This window comes from Lipotes vexillifer, unplaced genomic scaffold, assembly GCF_000442215.2.
Source record: "Lipotes vexillifer unplaced genomic scaffold, Lipotes_vexillifer_v1.1 scaffold979, whole genome shotgun sequence".
Taxonomy (NCBI): domain Eukaryota; kingdom Metazoa; phylum Chordata; class Mammalia; order Artiodactyla; family Lipotidae; genus Lipotes; species Lipotes vexillifer.
The window spans coordinates 111,545-130,905 of NW_006791996.1; the positions used below are offsets into that span (position 1 = coordinate 111,545).

Consider the following 19,361-nt stretch of genomic DNA (forward strand, 5'->3'; position numbering starts at 1 on the left):
CCATAGAATGGGATGACCCATCCCCGTGCTACATACATCTGAGGGGAGGCAAGAACTCATACTTTGGAGGCCAGCAGCTCTGTGTTCTAATCCTGAGACCAAAGCTTGCCAGAGGCATTCGGGAGCCCTCACGCCTCATAGCCTCCGTTTCCTTGACCGTGAGATGGGCGTGGTCGTGTCCAATACGTAGAGTTATTGCAATAAAGCGAGACAAAATAGGTACAAATAGCTGACACGTGGTTTATTGGTTTATTGTCTCTCTCTCTCCCACTAGAGTGGCAGCCCCACGAGGCAGGGACTTGGTCTCCTTCACTGCTGCACCCCAGCACCCAGGGTGGTGGCTGGCCCTCAGTAGGAGCTCCCTAAACCATCGCTGACTGAATGGATGAACAGAACAGGTGCTCGATATACAACAGGTCTGGTTGTGATTCTAAAATGTGCTGAGACAAAAGCTTTTGAAGTTCATGGTTGTTGAGAAAGGAAATTCTGGGAAGTAAGAAATAATCTTCAGGGCTGGCGTGGGTGTCTCTGTCGTTCTGTCAGCCAGTGGAGGACACCAGGGAAGCTGGGCTTATCTGGACCAGGGGCAGACATGATGTGCCCACAAGAGCCAGGCAGCAGCATGCACAAGTGAGGTGGGAGGTACTTAGCAAACTGGGGAGCCCCCGTGCATCCTGTCTGATCGGAGGCCCTCTCTCTAGCTGACTGTGGCCAAGGTGGGAATGCAGGACAAATTTGCCAATGCAGCTGATTTTACAAGAGAAGCCAGAAAGCCAATTGAAAACAAATCATTTTTAAAAGAAAAACACAGATGAGAGCAAACGAAGCCCATCTGTGGGCTGGGAGGGGCCCTGTGTTGTAACCCAACCCCCTCAGGCAGTGTGGGCAGAAGGAGGGAGGGCCCAGTGGTGGGGCCCCTGGAGTGGTGTCTACGGGGTCCTCATCTCTCCAGGCCTCTCAGGCAGTCCCAGCCCCTGAGACACAGGAAAGGCTGACATGCTGCCAAGATCCAAAAGGCAGGGTCGCACACAGCCAGGGAAGCAGCCGCATCCCTGGGTTCTCGGACTCAGGGTGGATCCAGACTTGGGCCTCCCAGGCTCTGGGTAAGTCAGCTCCCATAATCTGGCCCAGGTTAAAGTTCAGTAAATATTCACTGAAAGAACCGCTTCAGTGTGACTTTGAACACAGCCCTCCATCTCTGGGCCGCATCTTGTAAAATTGGCACAGTTATGTAGCCGCACCTACCTCACAGGGATAATGGGGAAATCAAGTGAGATTAAAGGGACAAAGATCAAAAGTGCTTTACAAATGCAAAGTGTGGTCGTCCTTGTCATCATTATTACCATGAGCAAGACAAGTTTGGCCAGAGCAGAAGAGGGGGCCTGGGACCCAGAAGAGCAGAGAATTTACAACGACTTTACAAGGAGGATCCGGATTAAGCCCATCAGAGCTCTTGTGCAGAGGGGATGCTGCTCACGAGCTCTGGGACAGACCGGATCAAGGGACACGGAGCCCACAAGACCTTCTCCCCGGCCACCTGGTGTCCAGCTGAGTGGGCGCCCCAGTCAGGGCAGCTGCATCTCCCCAGATAGATGGCTTCCAGCAGAATACACAAGCCCCAGAGCAGCTGCCCATAAAATATAGAAACTATATAAATAACATAAATATTTTCTCATATATCTTAGCTATATAAATTATTCTCTTTTGCCCTAAAAACTATATATGCGAGGTAGACAAAAAAAAAAAAAAATACCCTGTGAGTGTTTCCCTTAAAGCTGTAGCAGGGGAGGTCAGTGGTCACTGGTCCCAGGGGCCCCAGCAGGGCTGAGGTGGACCTTTGGGGGCAATTGGAAGAGAAAGACGTGGGAACAGGGAAATAGAAGAGGGGAGACCTCACAGGCCGAGGGGCCCTCAGAGCCTGACCCGTGCCCTTGGCCTGGTCAGTGTTAGTGGCCGACTGTGGCCACAGTCCCTCAGAGGCTACCCTTTATCTTCCTGCCACCCCGGCACTGCCAGCCTTGGACTTGGGATGCAGATGGCACGTTGGTGGACTGGGCGCCCTCTTCCTGCTGCCTTATGCCTAGGGCTGAGCCAGGGTGGAGGCAGGGTTGGGGTCTCAGAGGAGGAGGATAGAGCGGGCTGGCAGAGAGAAAGTCTCCTTGCGGTTGGGGAGCAGAAGAAACTAGGGAAACAGCCCTCTGTCCTTTTTCTCTTCCTGCCAAGATGTGGGCCAGCTGCTTGGGTCAGCAAAGTCACTCTCGGGAGGGGCCTCAGGTCAATTTGGCTTCTCATCAGAGTCTCTGCTGCCAAAGATCCTTCCAGCATCCCTCCGGAGGCTGCCTGATCCACCGAAGACGGGGCAGCTTCTCCTCACCCTTGGAGGTCACGGGGAGCCCCGGGGGCTTCTTCCTGGGCCTTGCACAGTTGGTTTCTCAGCATTCGGCTGATTCTGAAGAGTTTCCTGTCTCAGCAAAGGGTCAGCAACTCTGGGTTCCGGCAGAAAGGAAGCTGACAGAGGGCGCGGCAGGGCCAGCAAAGCAGCCAAGGGCGTCCCGAAGGAGGTCACTTCCTCCCGGCGGGCATTGGGCTCTGCTCTGGGAAAGCACACAGCTTCCAGCAAAGTGACCCCTGCAAGGTCTTGATCCTGAACCAGAGAGGTGTGTGTCACTGAATGAGAGCCCTCAGCCTGGCACGTCCAAGGGGTGTGCATGCATGTGTGTTTGGGGTGCCTGTGTGCACCCATGTGTATGTACCATCTTCTCTCTCCTCCGTCTCAGGGCCTCAGTAGGGCAGCAATGGAGAGGTCCACAGGATCAGAGGGAATTAGCAGTCACTTCTCTTCCTCAGGTAAGAGCCAAAGTGGGGGACCGTGGGGGACCATCAGTAAATGAAGGGGTCCCCCAAGGAACCAGGCTTAGCAAAGACTTTCCCACACCTATAACGCTAGCCCTGGTAAAAATCTGAATTAGATGAGTAGCTGTGAGTGTACAAACGTAACCGAATCAGAACTCATAAACCAAGTCTTGTGTATCACGAAGGCCAGCTGCACTGGGGCCTCACAGCACAAGTGGACCCCGGTCACACTTACAGCTGGACTGGCCCATCCCAGGCAGACCCCAGCCTTCGCTTCTGACTGCCCCTGCCTCCCTGAGCCTCCCTGGCCCAGAAGCTCACCTCCCAACATCTTGCTGGCTTTAGGCCACTAATCCCAGGAATCGAGATGGCGGGATGCACCCCCTCTCCTCTCCAAAACCTCAGTCCTGCCCTTCTCTTGGCCTCCCTTATTTCCCTCCACATCCTTCCCACTCTGCCCTCCCGCTCCAAGTCCTCAACAAGGCTGGGGACCCTTGGGTTCAGGGGTGGGGCTCCCACCTTTCGAGTTGAGGGAGGGGAAGCCTGATGGGACCCAGTGGGGAGAGGAGCACATGTGCACTGGCATGCACGTGGGTGAGTGCATGCACGCTGCGTGCACCTGCCCAGGGGTCTGGCTGGACAGCTGGGTGGCCTCGAGGTGGCCCAGTGCCATGCGAGGTCCTGGCAGAGTCCAGCTGGCACACTGGGCAGGGGGCCTAATGCTTACAGGTGTACACAAGCTCCTCCCGCACACACTGCTGGCACTCCACGTAGCAACACCACTGCACCTGGCAGTGGCAGGAGAAGGCCACCAGGCGGCTCTGGGTGTCATAGCCCCGCCCGCAGCATAGGCTGCTGCAGCTGGCCTCCCGGGAGCACACCCTGCCCGCTGTGCCGGGCGAGTACTTGCTGGGCCGGCAGAAACTGGGTGAGTCCTCCATGTAGACCAGGTCCCCAGGCCGTGGGGCCGGGCCCTTGGTGGAGCTGCCTGCTCTGGCTGGTGCCCACAGCTCCAGGCGGCCCAAGGCCTCGTTGGTGGCACTGGACACCTTGACGGCTGAGTCGTGGCGCAGCTTTAACACCTGGCCTGTCTCGCGGAATGGGGAGAGCTGCTTCCAGCAGGTGCGCACGGCGCAGGAGCCCGACACGCCGTGGCACTTACACGTGGTCCTGAGGCCACCCTTCACGGCCTGCGAGGAGAGGCAGAAGGGAGGCGTGGTCAGAGACCCGGGCCCACAGACCCTAGAGCACCAACCCTGGCTGGGGAACAACAGGAGGATGGGAAAGAGACAGGGGAAGGTCCCCATGGGGGGGGCGCAGATAAGACTCTAGCTGGCCCACGTGGCACCTTAGTGCAAACTAGCTCTAGGTGCCCCTTCCTCTGGGCAGAGACGGTCCTCACATCTTGGTGAGAGCAGTGTGGGCCGGATGTTAGCCCCAGCTCCTCCCCTGGCCTGAAGTCCTTGTGGAGCAGACAGCTTGCACAACTGAACACAGCAGCCCTGGTTTACACAAACTCAGTGATAAGGAAACAGAACACAGAACTCAATTTCTTAAAGAAATGGAGCCCTAGCCTCTCCCACCTTTCTGGTCTGAGTAGACCTAGATACTTTTTACCCTCCCGCCCTCCCACTACTGTGTGACCTCAGCCAAGTTCCTTCCCCTCTCTGGGCCTCCTCTGTCTTCCCATCTGTAAAATGGAGAAGGGACAGGGGGTTGTACCAGATCAATTTTCAAACTACCTTGGCTTCTAGGACCTCCAAGAAGGCCAGTGCTTGGAATGGAGACCCTTCTCCAAACACGTTTCTGACTCACCAAGGCCCCATCCTGAGCCAAGCTCCCACCTGCTGCCCAGCCAACAGTGATGCCCAGGATCCTTCCCTACTTCCTGGTACTTTGTAATGGTCCAGAATGGATGCCCAAGGAATGTTGGTTGCAAGGATGAGGTTCATCCTGGGCCGGCTCTGTGTGTGTGCTAGGGGGCAGGGTGGATAATAGCCTCCTGGAGACCTCGCTCCCCAGCCCTGCACTCTGGCTGGGAAGGGCTTGCTCACCTTGATGCCCACGTGGGTGTTGTGGGCGTCTACCCGTGCCCGCAGGTCTTTGCTTCCTCTCTTGGGCCCCAGGAAGTTGTTCAGGAACTTGGTGCTGTACTTGAGGTTGTCGCCGCACACGCCCCACTGCCAGGCCTGCCGGCTCTCCAAGCCCGGAGAGTCATCACAGGTGCAACGCTCCATGCGCCCGGCGCTGCAGGCCCGGGCCAGAGTGTGCGTGAGGGCGGCCGAGGACACCGCGTACAGGAAGGCCGTCTCCTTGAAACCTGGGCCGGGCCCCGGGGGGATCGGGAGGGCGGAGGAGAATGGGCTCAGGGGCTGTCTGCCGCCCTCTGAGGATAGAGTAGGTGGTGGGGCCACTGTGGCGAGCAGGATGAAGGGCCTGTGGACCTGAGGGCACAGCTCAGGGCAGCCTCCCTGTCACCTGCCCTTTAAACTCAGCATGCAAGTTGCTGTTTAAATGGAACTTCCAATTCCCAAGGGAGTGTGTGCCCAGATTCTAAGGGCAGCAGGACAGGGGCTTCTCCTTCTACTAAACAGGTGAGAACACAGATGCAGAGAGAAGTGACATGGGCATCTGGCGAGTGGCGAAGCTGGGTTAAACCATTGACCTTGACTCCAAGCTGATGTGTGAGCAAGTTGGACCAACCCGTTTCTGAGCCCCTGATCCTCTGAAATATGCTTCCTGTGCTTCCTGATGCCTCTCAATGTCACCCTCTGCTACCTACTGGGGAGTAGACCCAATGACTGAGTGACCTCGGGTCTCCCACCTGACTGGTCCCAAACCAACAAGCCACCCACTTCCAGGACAATCACAACACTGGCACTATGGGGTGCAGCCCAGAGCTGGCCTCCCCTGTGAGCTCGCTACCTTCTACCTGCTCTCTGATATACCTAGGGTGCTTGTGACACTGAGGTGGCGGGGGGGCATCAGCTCTGCTCAGACCCTCCCAGCCACGGGGAACAGTTGCCTAAAAGGGGGTGGGCTGCTCTGATCCACCATCGCTCCCTTTTTTGTCGAAAGCCCATTGATGCTTGGTGATAGTCACAGGATGACCTTTTCCCCCACTTGGGCTGAATGCTTTCTGAGGGAAGATTGGGGTCTTGTTCGGCTCCGTATCTCCAGCATCCAGCACAGTGCCTGGCTCACTGAGAGCCTCACCAGATGCTTAGTGAAATGATGGCCAAGTGGAGACATGGGGAGGGCAGGGAGGGAGGGAGGGAGGGAGCGTGGGAATGGAAGGGAGGGAGGGAGGGATGGACTGATGCTTATGATCAACAAAGAAGCAGGTGAGTCAATGAACAAATGAAGTCTGCTGTTGGCCTGTGTCATGTCACTTGGCCGACTATTAACTGCCATCCCTCCTTATCTGTTCTCATACCTTTGTGAGTGTGAGTGTGTGTGTGTGTGTGTGTGTGTGTGTGTGTGTGTGTGTAGGAGGCTGAGGGAAGGGACTGGGGGACCACCCATCTCATCTGTGGGCTCTTCCAGGAATGGGTTGTGCTCCGCCTCTCCTCTCTTGTGTCCTCCTTGCTCCCCTGCCCCCGCCAAACAGGCAAAAGCTAGGCCTCATTAACTCCAGGACCCTTCTTACTCAGGACTGCGCTGGGCTCATAAGGGCAACGTGGTCTTGGGAACGTTGGAGTGGGAAAGGCAGCCTCCTCCTCACCAACCCTCCTCCTGCCAGCCCTCCACCCTCCCAGCCCTCCTCCCCCCAGCCTTCCTCCTCTCAGTCCTCCCCGCAGCCCTCCTCCTCCCAGTCCACCTCCCTACCTCTCTTGAGCAGCCCCGTCCTCCCCTCTAGGCTGCAGTTCCAGCGCTCATGCCGGAACTGAAACTGGCACTCGAGCAGGCTGAGGTGTGCGGCATCCTGCAGGGTCTCAGCCAGGCCTGGCTCCCGCCGGCAGAGCTGCTTTTGCCGGCGGGACAGCTTCAGGAGGTCACACTGCTTCAGGTGGGCCCCACCCTGTGCTGGGGCAGGGGCGGTGCCCAGACCCGGGAACGGTGTCAGGACCTCCCGCCCGGTCAGGCTAGAGGGGGCAAGAGAGAAGGGAGACCAGTGACCCTTGGGTCGTGACAGGGGAGGAGGAAGGATGACAATCCCTAAGAATGTGGGGCAGGTGAGTGGAAGGGCCTTCCAGGGGGCTGCACTATTCGCCCTTCTAGGAGGGAGGCTGGCCCCATGGGGTCATGCCCCCATTTTACAGAGTAGGAAACCAAGGTGCTTATAACAAGAGCTAGTGCAAGATCTCAAACCCAAGTTTTCCAGAAGCCAAAGTCTCTGCTCTTCTTACCCACCTTATTTCCCAAACTTGCCCAATCAGAAAAATCATCTGAGGTGCTTATTAAAAATACAGATGCCCAGGATCTATACTTAGCAATTCTGCTTCTCTTGGTCTGGAACAGGACCTGGGAATCTGTATATTTTCCACATTCCCTGGGCAGCTTTGGGGATCAGGGCAGTTTGGGAAATATTGAGCATAGCATTGGCTGCCGCCTGGCTTGTATGTTCCTAAGAGGGGCAGGCAGAGGGATGTCGACAGTAAGAAGACGTCCAGCCAATTTCCCTGGTATCCCTCTCTCCCTTACATTAGGTTGCTGCCCAAGTAATGCCATGCCAACCTAACTTGTTTCCATAATCCCCAGAGAGATCTTTAACCATCCGGCCACTCCATGCCTGTTACAAAAAGATACTTAGGGAATACCTGAATGGATGGAAAGGTGGAAGGATGGAGAGATGAAGGGAGGAAGGAAGGATGGGTGGATGGACTGACAGGTGGATGAAGATGAAGGAAGTATATTTTCGTCAGTCCACCAGCTCCAGACTCTTTGCTCTACTATGTCTGAAGTCCATGGATGCTGACGTCAGGCTGCCACGTTCCAGTGGCCCGTCACTTCCTAGCTGTGTAACCTAGAAGCACTGATTTTCTCCTCTGGAAAATGGAAAAGTGTGATCCTCGCTACCTCCTGGGGCTGCTGGGAGGATTATTTGAAAAGTTACTAACCACAGGGCCTAGGACTTCCTGTTTCACTTTCCTGCTAGCTGGAGTTTCTCAAAACTCTTTCCTCTTGCAAAGATGTTTTACTCTCTAACCTGGGCAGAGTCTTCCCTTTGTACAGATAAGGAAACAAACGTTTTACAAAGAGGCAGTGACTAACTTGAGACTTACAGCAGATCAGCAGCAAGGTGGGGACTAAAGTGATTTTTTTTTTTTTTTTTTTTTTGGCTGTGCCCCGCGGCATCTTAATCCCCCCACCAGGGATCGAACCCATGCCCTCTGGACTACAAATAGAGCTCACCCTCCCTCCGCCCAGAAGCGGTCCATGAGATGTTTCTCCCAGCTCAAAATATATGCTGTCCTGTACCCCGGTGGCCCTCGGAGTGGGTGAAATATACATCATTCTGGCACCCAGGCTGGAGGAAGCAGCCCCTTTCTGGAATTTGCTGGCCTTGTGGCCGTGGTAAAAGATCAAAGGTGGAACCAGGCGATGGCTCTTAAAGCTCCTGCTTGGATGTGGCACTTGTCACTTGTGTGGCCAGGTCTGGGCTGCACCCCATAGTGCTCAAGTGCCACCAGCCAAGGCAAGCCCTGTGGCCAAGCCCTGAGTGGTCAGAGAGGTGCACATCCCACAGAGCCAAGGGCACGGCGCTCCTGTTTGGAGTCACCTGCCCTAGCCAGGACATCTGGCTGGATGCCACACCTTCCCCGTCTACCCCAGGGAGGGTGTGGGCCCTGGCCGGGTCCCAGGTGCCCCCAGAAAGTGCCCGTAGATCCCAAATCCATCAGGTGCAGCCAACCCAGTGTGGAGCAAATCTCGGAAACCCCCGAGCAGAGACAGATGCTATCGGGCTCCTCCTGGCCCAGCCTGGCCCTGGGCTCCCCTCCCAGACAGGGTGAGGGCAGGGACCCGTTAATCATTAATCTGGGGGCAAATGGGTAAATTTCCAGTCCACCAGGTCTACACCCAAACCCCTCCCTGCAGTCTGGCAGGAAACCCTTATTAGAGCTTGACCCTTGGCAGGTCCAGAGCAGAACCCAACGTCAACTCCAGCCCAGGAGACCCCACCCTGACTGACTTCCGGTGTGGAGGGCAGCTTGGGGGCTGCAGGAGCAAAGGGTGCAGCAGCCATCTAGCCCCTCAAATGTCTTCCTCCCCACACCAGGGGCTGGTGTGAGGGGCAACTTCTGTTCACGCAGTTCTTGTGTTTCAGAAGTTGGGATCTCCCTTGTAGTAGTGATTAACAGATGAGAGAATGAGCAGGGAATGATGGGAATTTTGGCCAACAGGACAGCAGATCCTTCAAGGATCAAATTCCATTATAAGAACAATAGCTATAATTTTTATATCATTATAGCTATATTATATATTAATGTATAATTTATATTCTATTATATAATATTATCTACCACGGGCTTTTTTTTGGCCATGCCATGTGGCTTGTGGGGTCTTAATCCCCTGACCAGGGATTGAACCCAGGCCCAGCAGTGAAAGTGCCGAGTCTTAACCACTGGGCCATCAGGGAATTCCCTTATCTACCACATTTTGAGTGCTTATTACTAAGCCCTTTAAATTACTCTTTCAGACACCTGTTGGGTTGGCTGCCTACCTGTTCCTTCTATCTACATGGTTACCCTGTCGGCCATTTTATACCATATGATCTTGCTGCTCTGGCCTGCTGATCAGACCACTGAGGATCACATGACCCTGGCTGGGCCAATCAGTTCTTTCTCTGGGAATTTGGAATTTGACTTAAGAGAGCATACATTTGCTTTCTCTCTTTCTTTGACTTAAGAGAGCATACAGTTGTTTTCTCTTTCTTTGGGCTTGTAACTCAAGAGATAGAAAGCTGGTCCAAAGAGAGAGAAAAAGAATGAACCAAACCCATAGAGAGGAACAGAGGTGAAAATGGGAGGGAGAATTTGGGGGAGCTTTTCAGCCCCTGGCCCCAGAGTCTCCCTATGGTCATCTCTGTTCTTACTTGAGACACTCCTATCTGTAGAACAAGGTCAAGGCTGAGAGTCAGTTTGTCTAATTAAGGGTGCCGTCCCCGATCACCACCTTCTGACAGCTGTGGAGTACCAGCACACCCTACACTGCACTTGTGAGCCAGGCTCGGCAAACACATTTTCCTCCCATCCACAGGCCACTGTTTTTTTAATTTCGTGTAATAGACCCTGTGATTGATGGCCCCAGGAGTCCAGTATAAAGTCGGTTAATTTTATTAGCAGTAATGACACTTAGTAGCGATTAATGGTCAGGAAAGGCAGCCAACCACACAGGAGCTTCAGGCCATACTGGGCCCTGGTCTGCCCAGGGCTGCTCTCAAAAAAGGCCCCCTCACACTGCCTCAGGGGCCCCCATAGGACCTAAGAAGACAACTGAGAGACATACCAGGACCCAGTTTCCCTTTTATTTGTTTTCTATGTTGCAGTTTGGGACCATTTTTTCTTTGAAGAAATAGTGCCAGGACATCAAACTTAGAAAATACCTCAACTGATTTCCTTAAACAGTGCTAGTAAATGGTCTGACACATGCCCTATGGATGCCATGGCATCTGCGAGAGACGGTTTCTTCTTGGACCTCAGAAGAATTCTAGGTGTTGCAGGTTCCAATCTGTTCCGGGGTCCATGGGCATGATCCGTTCCCATTGAAGAAATCATTCTATCTGGCACTCCCAGCCTGAGAACCCCACCCACCAAGCCCTTCTGCAAAAATCTCTACATGTTAGTTGCATCTTGAGGGTAAGATGTACAACCAGAGAAGATCGAGTGAGCTTTGTTGAGTCTAAGGAATCCAGACAAAATCTGGGGTTTTAATGAAGACACCTCCCCATGGTCAGGTCGGACGCTCTCAGTCAAGCAAGCGAGCAGTGTTCTGGACTGAAGAGCAGAGGACAAATAGCCTGTAAACTTGCTGATTACCCTTCTGGACTGAGGGATAAGAGCACCTTCAGGCCCCTGCCTGACTCAAGTGCCCCTGAGCCACCTGGGACCAGCCCTTCCCCATCGGTTGCACCTGCTTTGGCCCAGCTGGTCTGTCTCCCCCATTCTTGTTTCCTGTCAGGCTCTCGCAAGTTGACTTCCAGCCTCTTTTGTCCCATTAGGAAAGCAACCACCCCGCATGACCGGCCCCGCTCTCTTCCCTTCTTTGCCCCCAGCCTGTGCCCCTCTGTCCTTTGCACCCTCAGCCCATGGCCCTTGGTGGTCAGGTCGTTAAGACTGGAAGCCTCCACCCTCACACAATGAGATTCCTTCGGCTTTGACCCCAGAGCCTCCCCAGCCACTTCCCAGGCCACCACATCTCCTTCCAAAGTGGGAAAGGTCAACGGAGCCCCTCCGGACTTCATCTCACATCCCACCCCCCCAGACCCCCTCCGTCCATGGCTGGTGTTTCCCGCCCATGCCTTCTTTCACCCTGCGCAAGACTCACCCCATCCACAGTTTTGGCTAAAGCTGCCCCATCTGGGATGACCTTGAAGGAAGCAAAAGTAGGTTCTCCCAGGCTTTGGGGAAGCCTCCCAGGAGACTGCTTTGGTCTATGGTCAACAGGACCCCAGGGACCAGCGAACCCCTGAGCAGAACTAGAGTTCACCCTAGAATGATCACCGACCACTTGCTAGAGTGTGGGGACCAAAGGACCTCAGGCCCCCAAGGCTGTTCTGGCCTGGGTAATCTGGTCCCAGGTCTGCCCTCACTGGTGACCCCAGGGATGTCCACTCACCCCCTGAGCTCATTCTATCTAACAAATACACCTTGACTAGTGGGAGAGCATGACTGGAGCCAGACTGGCTCAGTTCAAATCCCACCTCCGCCTCTTACTAGCTGTTCTACCTTGGGCAAGGCACTTCACCTCTCTGTGCCTGATCTGTGAAATGCAGATAATCACAGGACCTATTTCACATGGTTACTGTGAGGATTAAATGAATTAACATCTGTAGAGCTCTTAGAACAGTATCTGGCACACGGTAAGCTCCAGGTAAGTGTCATTCTTAAACATCTACTACGTGCCAGGTGCTGTGCTGGGTGCTGGGACACACACTCATAACCTCCAGGAGCTCACAGTCTGGAGGGAACTTGGCTGGATTCAGAGCACTGCAAACTCTCCCCAGACCCCAAGGGGCAGGGAAGGAGAAGGCTCTGAACCAGCCCAAGTCCCAGAGGAACAATAGCTGCTCAGGGACCTGGATCAGTTCTCCTAACACCATCTGGGTAAGACCCTGACCTCAGCCAGTCCCCTCCTGCCTGTAGTGGGAGGCCCGGGGTGGAGAGGGGGCTGAAGGAAGTTCTTGGGAGCTCTCTGGAGAAGGCTCGGCAGGTGTAGAGCACTTCCCATCACCTGGGGGTGCCCAGGCTCTGTTCTCCCACCCCCACCCCCATCCCTGTTTCTGCTCGAGAGGGTCTAATGGTTCCAGAGGAGACTGCCCCTGGGATGTGGGTGGGTGAGCAGGTGGGTGGCACAGGACAAGACTGGCGGTTCCCAGGACACCAGGTAATGCCAGCCTGTCTGGACACTTAGCTGGAGGGACCAGGAGCTGTTCCTGGCACCAGGGCTGGTGCCAACTGCAGGCAGCTACCTGGGAACCAGGAAAGCCTTGCCCTGCCTGGAGCATTGGCCTTGGCCCCTCAAAACCCTATTAGATGCTCTGATAACAGGCTTCCTCCGCTGCAGGGCCATTTGCATGGTAAGTGCACCTTTTGTGCTTTCATCTCAAATATCTCAGCCCACCTCTCCCGCCCTCACTAAATCCCCCTGCGCGCGCGCGCGCGCGCGCGCGCGCACACACACACACACACACACTCACACTCACACACACTCACTCACACTGACACTGACACTCCCCACCCCCACCTGCCCTCTCCAGTCCCCACCTCTTCCCAGCAGGGGAGAGTTAGTGAGGACAATGTCTGGCCCAGGAAAAGAGGGCACATGGCTCCGGGCAGTCCTTCCTCAGAGAGGGGGCCCCCTCCACACCCCGGCTCCTCTCCCCTCCTTCCATCATCTGAGGGGCCCCGAGGTTTATTCTGCTGAGAAGCACATCCCTCTCTCCATCCTTCAGACTCCTCTCTCCTTGACAAGACTCACTGTCACCTCATACGTCCTCCAGGAGGATGTCCTTACAGAGCAGCCTTAATGGCAAATTTGGCAGGTACCGTTTCCCACTTTTCCTCCAACTCCCCCTCCCCCACCCTTTCATTCACTCTTTTATTTAAATATCAATATTGAGCATCAGCTTCAGGCCACAGAAGACCAAAACAAACCAGACTGCTCGCTACATCCCTGTCTGGGTCTCAGCCTTCCTTTCCTCCCCACCTCTTAGCCTCAGAACCCACCTTGAGGACTGAATCAGCACACCTCCCCGCCCCCCACCAGCCCACCCCTGGCTCAGAGAGAAAAGAGACTGGCCCAGCTGTGGGCTTTATCTCTCCGAGAACAGCTCCACTTCCTGTTTTGCAGCCGCAGGACTGGGCTGCCTGCTGAGGATGGCATCGTGGAGACCGGTGCGCAGGAGCTAAGTGGGCAGCAAGCAGGCCGCCCAACAAGCTTGCTTTGCATCTCAACAATCTCGAGTATTTAGAGCCTGGCTGGTGCAACATCTGTGGAGGAAATGCTTCCCCCTTCCTCCTCCTGTCTCCCTGCCACTCCGCTCAGGTTCAGGCTGAAGCTGAGGAGGGGAAGTCTGTCCCTGGCATGGATGGATCAGGTGGCACAGTGGCCATGGAGGGTACCAAAGTCACTCCTGTGCAAAGGAATCCCTCCCCTTCACAAGTCTGGGATGATAAGCATCTCCCCCACTTCCCTGGCTGGGTCCAAATGTACACCACTTGAATCATTATATTCTAGGGCTGGGGAAACCCTTCAGGATCACCCAGTCCAGATGTTTTGCCCTGATGGCTTCTGGGAGGTACCCCAGAGGCTTCTGCAGTGCAGGCAGGAAGGCAAGAGGTTTGCCAAGTATGCAAGTCTCTGCTTTGATCTGTCTGGTGCCCTGGAAGTTCATGTAAGATTTTTGTCCAAGATGATCCACTGAGTTGGTGGCAGGGCTGGGACTGCACCCCGGGTCTCCCGACTGCTTCCATCAAGATTGGCGGTCTCTGCTTTCAGTTTTAATGTAACACTTCAGGGAAGCAAAAGCAGCCTTCACCATAGTAAATGTCTAGGGTGATCGGAACGCAAGGCTGGTAGGATTGAAGGGAAGGAAGGCTGGTCAGGACTCCTCTGGCCCCCTGAGCAGCTGAAAGGAGAGAGGACCCTGGTCTAAAACTCAGCTTCTTTTCAGCCAAGAGTCAGAAATAAAGCTTGGAGCAGTGGCCTGCCAATTCATATTGAAGTGTGAGAGTCTGATATAATAATGCCAGTACCTGAGAACATACTTTGCTAGACAGAGGAAGCTCAAAGGAGAGAGTCTGGGAGCATGAAGAGAAGAGAGAAAGGGGAAGTCTGGGGTAAGGAAAGGAAGTGGAGGAGAGAAGCGGGGCTGGAAGCCTTAAGATAATCTTCCCCAGCTTCTTGGGTTCACAAGCCCAGCCCTGACCCAGGGGAGGAGTCGTTTAGGGGTCACAGCATGGGGACAGCAGGGAAAGGCAAGTAGTCGCTGAGGCTGTATCATCTTGGGGCAGCCAACACCCACACCCAGCTCTGCCCCGACCATGGGATCCTGGCTCATCGGCTGGCCAACTTTGGCCAAGTTTTATTTTTTATTTTTTGCGGTACGCGGGCCTCTCACTGTTGGGGCCTCTCCCATTGTGGAGCACAGGCTCCGGACGCGCAGGCTCAGCGGCCATGGCTCACGGGCCCAGCCGCTCCACGGCATGTGGGATCCTCCCGGACCGGGGCACGAACCCGTGTCCCCTGCATCGGCAGGCGGACTCTCAACCACTGCGCCACCAGGGAAGCCCTGGTCAAGTTTTTTTAACCATGGTAAGTTGACCAACTAACCAGCTTGACAGGCTCTTGGGTGGTCACCCTTATCCCTGTGGACAGGCAGGCTCAGGCTGGGCTGTGGGCCCTGGGAGGGCCTGGCCCCTGGTGAATGCCTTGTGTGTGATCACCCTGTGATGTGGACAATTCCACTGTTTACATATGCTCTAGGAGGAGATGTCCCATGCTGCAGATTCCATTTGTCCTCCTGCAGGTCCCAGAGATGGCTCATGCCCCTCCACACCGCTCCCCTCAGCCCTAAGGATAGCAGGAACCCCCAGCCTGGTCAAGGAGCCACTCCCTGAGTATGCCTAGTGAGGGCCCAAGTGCTCAGGACAGCCCCAGGGTATGGATGGAGTTATAAATGGCTTCCCTGAGAATACAGCAGGGTCCTCCAGAGCAGGACCAGGACAACTTCCCACCTTGGAATCTCCTGGATTCAGAGCCAACCAGGGTTGTAGCAAAGGGCCCCTCTCCTCATGCCAGGCCAGGCTCTTCCTTGTCTTCCTGCCATGTCTAACTCATTCTAACCTCCATGCCTTTCTTCATGCTGTAATTGCTACCTGGGTTGCCTTTCCCAGTCTAAAAGCCCTCATGGATCCCCTGGACTCTTATAACCACAGCCTTTTTCAACACTTGACTCAAAAATGCAGGAAATCGGAAAGGTGATCCTGAGGCCCTATCCAGCTCTAGTAGCCTAAGATGCTTGTCTGCCTCTTCCAGGAAGTGCTCCTTACTTGCCAGCCCCATCCCACTCTAACCATCCAACTTCTTTGTCTTCTCCCAGTTTTCCTGATGTAGTACCATTGGTTCTGCACGGCTCACTTATTTTCTTCCTCCTCAGGGCTGTATAGACAGTCTCTCCAAGTAGGCTGTAACCCCCTTGGCAGAGGTCCTGGTTTCTCATCCCCTGAGGCACCCCCATCACCAACCCAGGCACCTGCTGACTGCATACATCCCTCAGGTGTTAACGCCAGGCAGAGTATAGCTCCAGGCTCTCCCTCAGTCCCATCCACTCCCAGGTCCAAACCACTGGCCTCCCTGCCGTCTCACTCCCAGGCTGCAGGGGTTACCTAATATCCCCCATCCTCACCACCAAACCTTCCCAAGCTCAAGCCTCAAAGGCTCTGGAAGGGCATGGCTCTGGAGGGGTGTGGCTCTGGAGAAGCTTCCCTGTGGCCATGCCTGCCCCAGCCCTCAAACTGGGATCTGGATCGACCCAGATCTCAGGGCAGTCTGGCCTCGGTCAGTCAGACCCTGACTCCTCCGACCAGCTCGACACCTATGGGGACAGGGAGAGCCAGGCTGCTTCCCTCTGAACCCCAGTTTCTGGGGATAAGCTGTGCTTGGGCAGCCAGAGCCTCCCTTTGATACACAGTGAGAACTCGGCCCAGGTCTTTCTTTAAAACTCAATGTACCCAACCTCTCGTGATGACACGTGACAGGTTCACAAAATTTTATCCAAGATTCCGGACTCCAGAAATCTCCGACAACTACAATTTTGGGGTACAGTTTTGGCGAACTCATATGGCAGCAAGACTTGGCCTGAACCAAAGTGAGAATATTTATGGTCTATATTTATCCCAACATGTAGATGTTTTTCTGCAAAATTAATCGTGTCCGATTACTGGGGGCTGCCCTATACCTTGCTAGGGATATTATGTTATACTTGGTATGCGTATTATATTATCTTGCTAAAATTGGAAAACTCCTGAAATCTGAAACACATCTGGCCTCAAAGGGATTGTCACTATGGGGAAAGCAGACCTTCTCTGCTCTTGCCCTAAAACTAGTCTCTTTGGGATTTCCAAGACAGACTGAACATGGTGGTTTGATTTTCTCATGACTCTTTGAGACTCTTCAGTCTCTCCAGTGAGAGGGTCTGGGCTTGAGGTGTCTGCCCCGCCCCCAGCTCATCTCTGCTGCCCACAGGATTCCCATGGAAGGCCAGGTGTGGTTGACTTCCGGAGTCTGATGGGGGCTAGTGCCTGCTCTCTGCTTTGCTTCTCAGTCCTGTGCTGACAGAGGCCAGGTCGTGGCCAAGCAGCACGTGCCTGAGAGGGCCATGCAAAAAGAGCAAACATGATGGGGCAGAGAGGGAGGTTCTGGGGGCGAGGAAGGGTCAGCAAAAGGGAGAGGGGACTGCCCACCCCGACACTCACTGTGGGCCAGGAAGCAATGCTAGGGACCGTGGGTGGAGTCAACCAACAACAGGGCCCCAGGACTTCCGCTTAAAGGGCGCTATGCACGAACCAGAGACGTGAGCACATAAAAAATTAGGTAACAAAGCAAGAGTTGAAGACATGGACATGCAGTGCAAGAGATACCTATGACGTATGCCAAGTGAGAGATGTAGGCTACGGGGTGGAGGGCTCAGAGGGTCAGAGCTGCCCAGGGGAAGGCAGGCCTCAGCTGGTAGTCAATGGGCGCAGGAGGCAGGGATGAAGAGGTTGGTTCCGGGTTCTGACAGACTAGAATTCAAATCTAGGTGCTGCCCGCCACTGGCTCTGTGACTGTGGGCAAGGCACTTGGCCTCTCTGAGCTTCCCCCCACGCCCCCACTCACCTGTAAATGAGGATAATTCCACCAGCATCTACCTCCTGGGATGTCACAATGGTTAAATGAGATTATGCACAGCACATAAAGGGCTGAGTATAGGAAGGATTCAAATTATATAACGACTAGGATAAAGATGAAGAGAGGAAGGAACAGATGTCAAAAAGAAACTCCTTAACCTGGGACGCTCTAAGACGGGCCACTAGATTTCCTGGACTCCATACATGTGGAGAGCATTTCAGCACTTTTATATACATAAAACCCTCATAATGACCCTACAAGGTAAGGATTAGCCCATTTTACAGATGGGAAAACTCAGGTCAGAGCAGTTAACTGACTTGCTCTGGGTCACAGTTAGTAAGTGGTTGGCTGGAGGATTTGAACTCGATCTGTGTGATTCCAAGTCCAGCACTCCTTACACTATAGCAGGGCATTAGGCTGGCTCCCATCCTGCTCAGGCTGATACCAGGGTGAGGGTCTCCGTCACAGCACCTGGCCCACCTCCTCCTGAGCCCAACTTCTACCTGAGCACACAAGCCTAAAGGCACCAGGACCTCTCTTCCTTAGGAGACTCCAGCCCAGGTGTCCCCTGGAACCCTTGCCTCTCTCTCTTCTGTTTCCTCCCCACTCAGCCTCAGAAACTCCACCACCGTCCATTGAGGAGGCTGGTTTGACCCCAGCTCTAGAGCCCAGCTCCTCACAGGTTACAGCTGAGCCCAGAGACAAGCTAGCCTAAATTCCTTCCCCCAATACAATGATTCTTATCAGTGATGTTTGGTTTGCAATCTACCACCCCAAAGCAGTAAAATTTCTTTTACCCTTTCTTCCCTCCAACCGTGTTTTTCTCAGGACCCAGTCAATTCCTAAAACTGTTTTTGAAAAAACATCCAAATACATAAAACACTTAGGAATAATTTTTTTAATGTTTGCAAGACCTATACACTGAAAATTACAAAACATTGCTGAAAGAAATCTTAAAAGCCCCCAAAAGAGAGATATGGGCAGTTTATAATCCTGAAGACTCAATATTGTTAGAATGCCAATCATCTATAAATCGATTTATAGATGCAATGCAATCTCAATCAAAATCCCAGCAGTCCTTCCTGCAGATATTGACAAGTTGATACTAAAATTTGTGTGGAAATACAAAGGATCTAGAGTAGCCAAAACAATTTTGAAAAAGAAGGACAGAACTTATAGTACTTGGTTTCAAGACTTACCATACAGCTACAGTAATCAAGATTGTGGTATTGGCCTAAAGATACACTTACGGAATAGAATAGAGAGTCCAGAAATAAGCCCTCATATATTGGGTCAATTAATTTGCAACAAAGATGACGATGAAAAAAGGATCATCTTTTTGGCAAGTGGTGCTGGAACAAGTGGATATCTACATGGAAAACAATAAACTTCAATGCTTACCTCACACCATCCCCACAAATTAACCCCAAAAGAATCATAGATCCAAGTGTAAAAGCTAAAACTATAAAGTTTCTAGAAGAAAACATAGGAGGAAATCTTTGCAGCCTCTAATAGGCAGAGATTTCTTGGATGAGACACACAAAAAGCACAAACCATACAAGAAAAAGTTCAAAAGTTGCACTTCATCACAATTAAAATCCTCTGTTCTTCATAAGATAACAATAAGAAAATGAAAAGGCAAGCTACAGACAGGGAAAAAATATTGCCAATACTTTCTGACAAAGGACTTATATCCAAAATATGTAAAGAACTCTTACAACTCAATAAGACAACCCAATGAAAAAGACATTCAAATGACCATATGATCCAAATATCCAGTCCTAGATATGTATTCAAGAGAAATAAAAACATATGTCCACAAAAAGTGATGTACATGAATGTTCATAGCAGCTTTACTTGGAATAGCCCCAAACTGGAAACGATCCAAATGTCCATCAACTGGTGAATGAATAAACAAATTGCAGTACATCCATACAGTGGAATACTACTCAGCA

At 53.3% G+C, this 19,361-nt stretch overlaps 1 protein-coding gene across 1 annotated transcript in view; it reads right to left on the minus strand.

Moving 5' to 3' along the window:
- Positions 1 to 3,318: 3,318 nt before the first annotated feature.
- Positions 3,319 to 19,361, minus strand: part of WNT9B (Wnt family member 9B) — a 20,251-nt gene continuing 4,208 nt past the window's right edge. Inside the window, exons 2-4 of the mRNA XM_007465252.1 lie at positions 6,682 to 6,938; positions 4,908 to 5,173; positions 3,319 to 4,043 (exon numbers count right to left, since the gene is read on the minus strand). Of these exons, the coding sequence (XP_007465314.1) occupies positions 3,570 to 4,043; positions 4,908 to 5,173; positions 6,682 to 6,938 (997 nt within the window). The 3' untranslated portion in view covers positions 3,319 to 3,569. The remainder of the gene's footprint in view (positions 4,044 to 4,907; positions 5,174 to 6,681; positions 6,939 to 19,361) is intronic.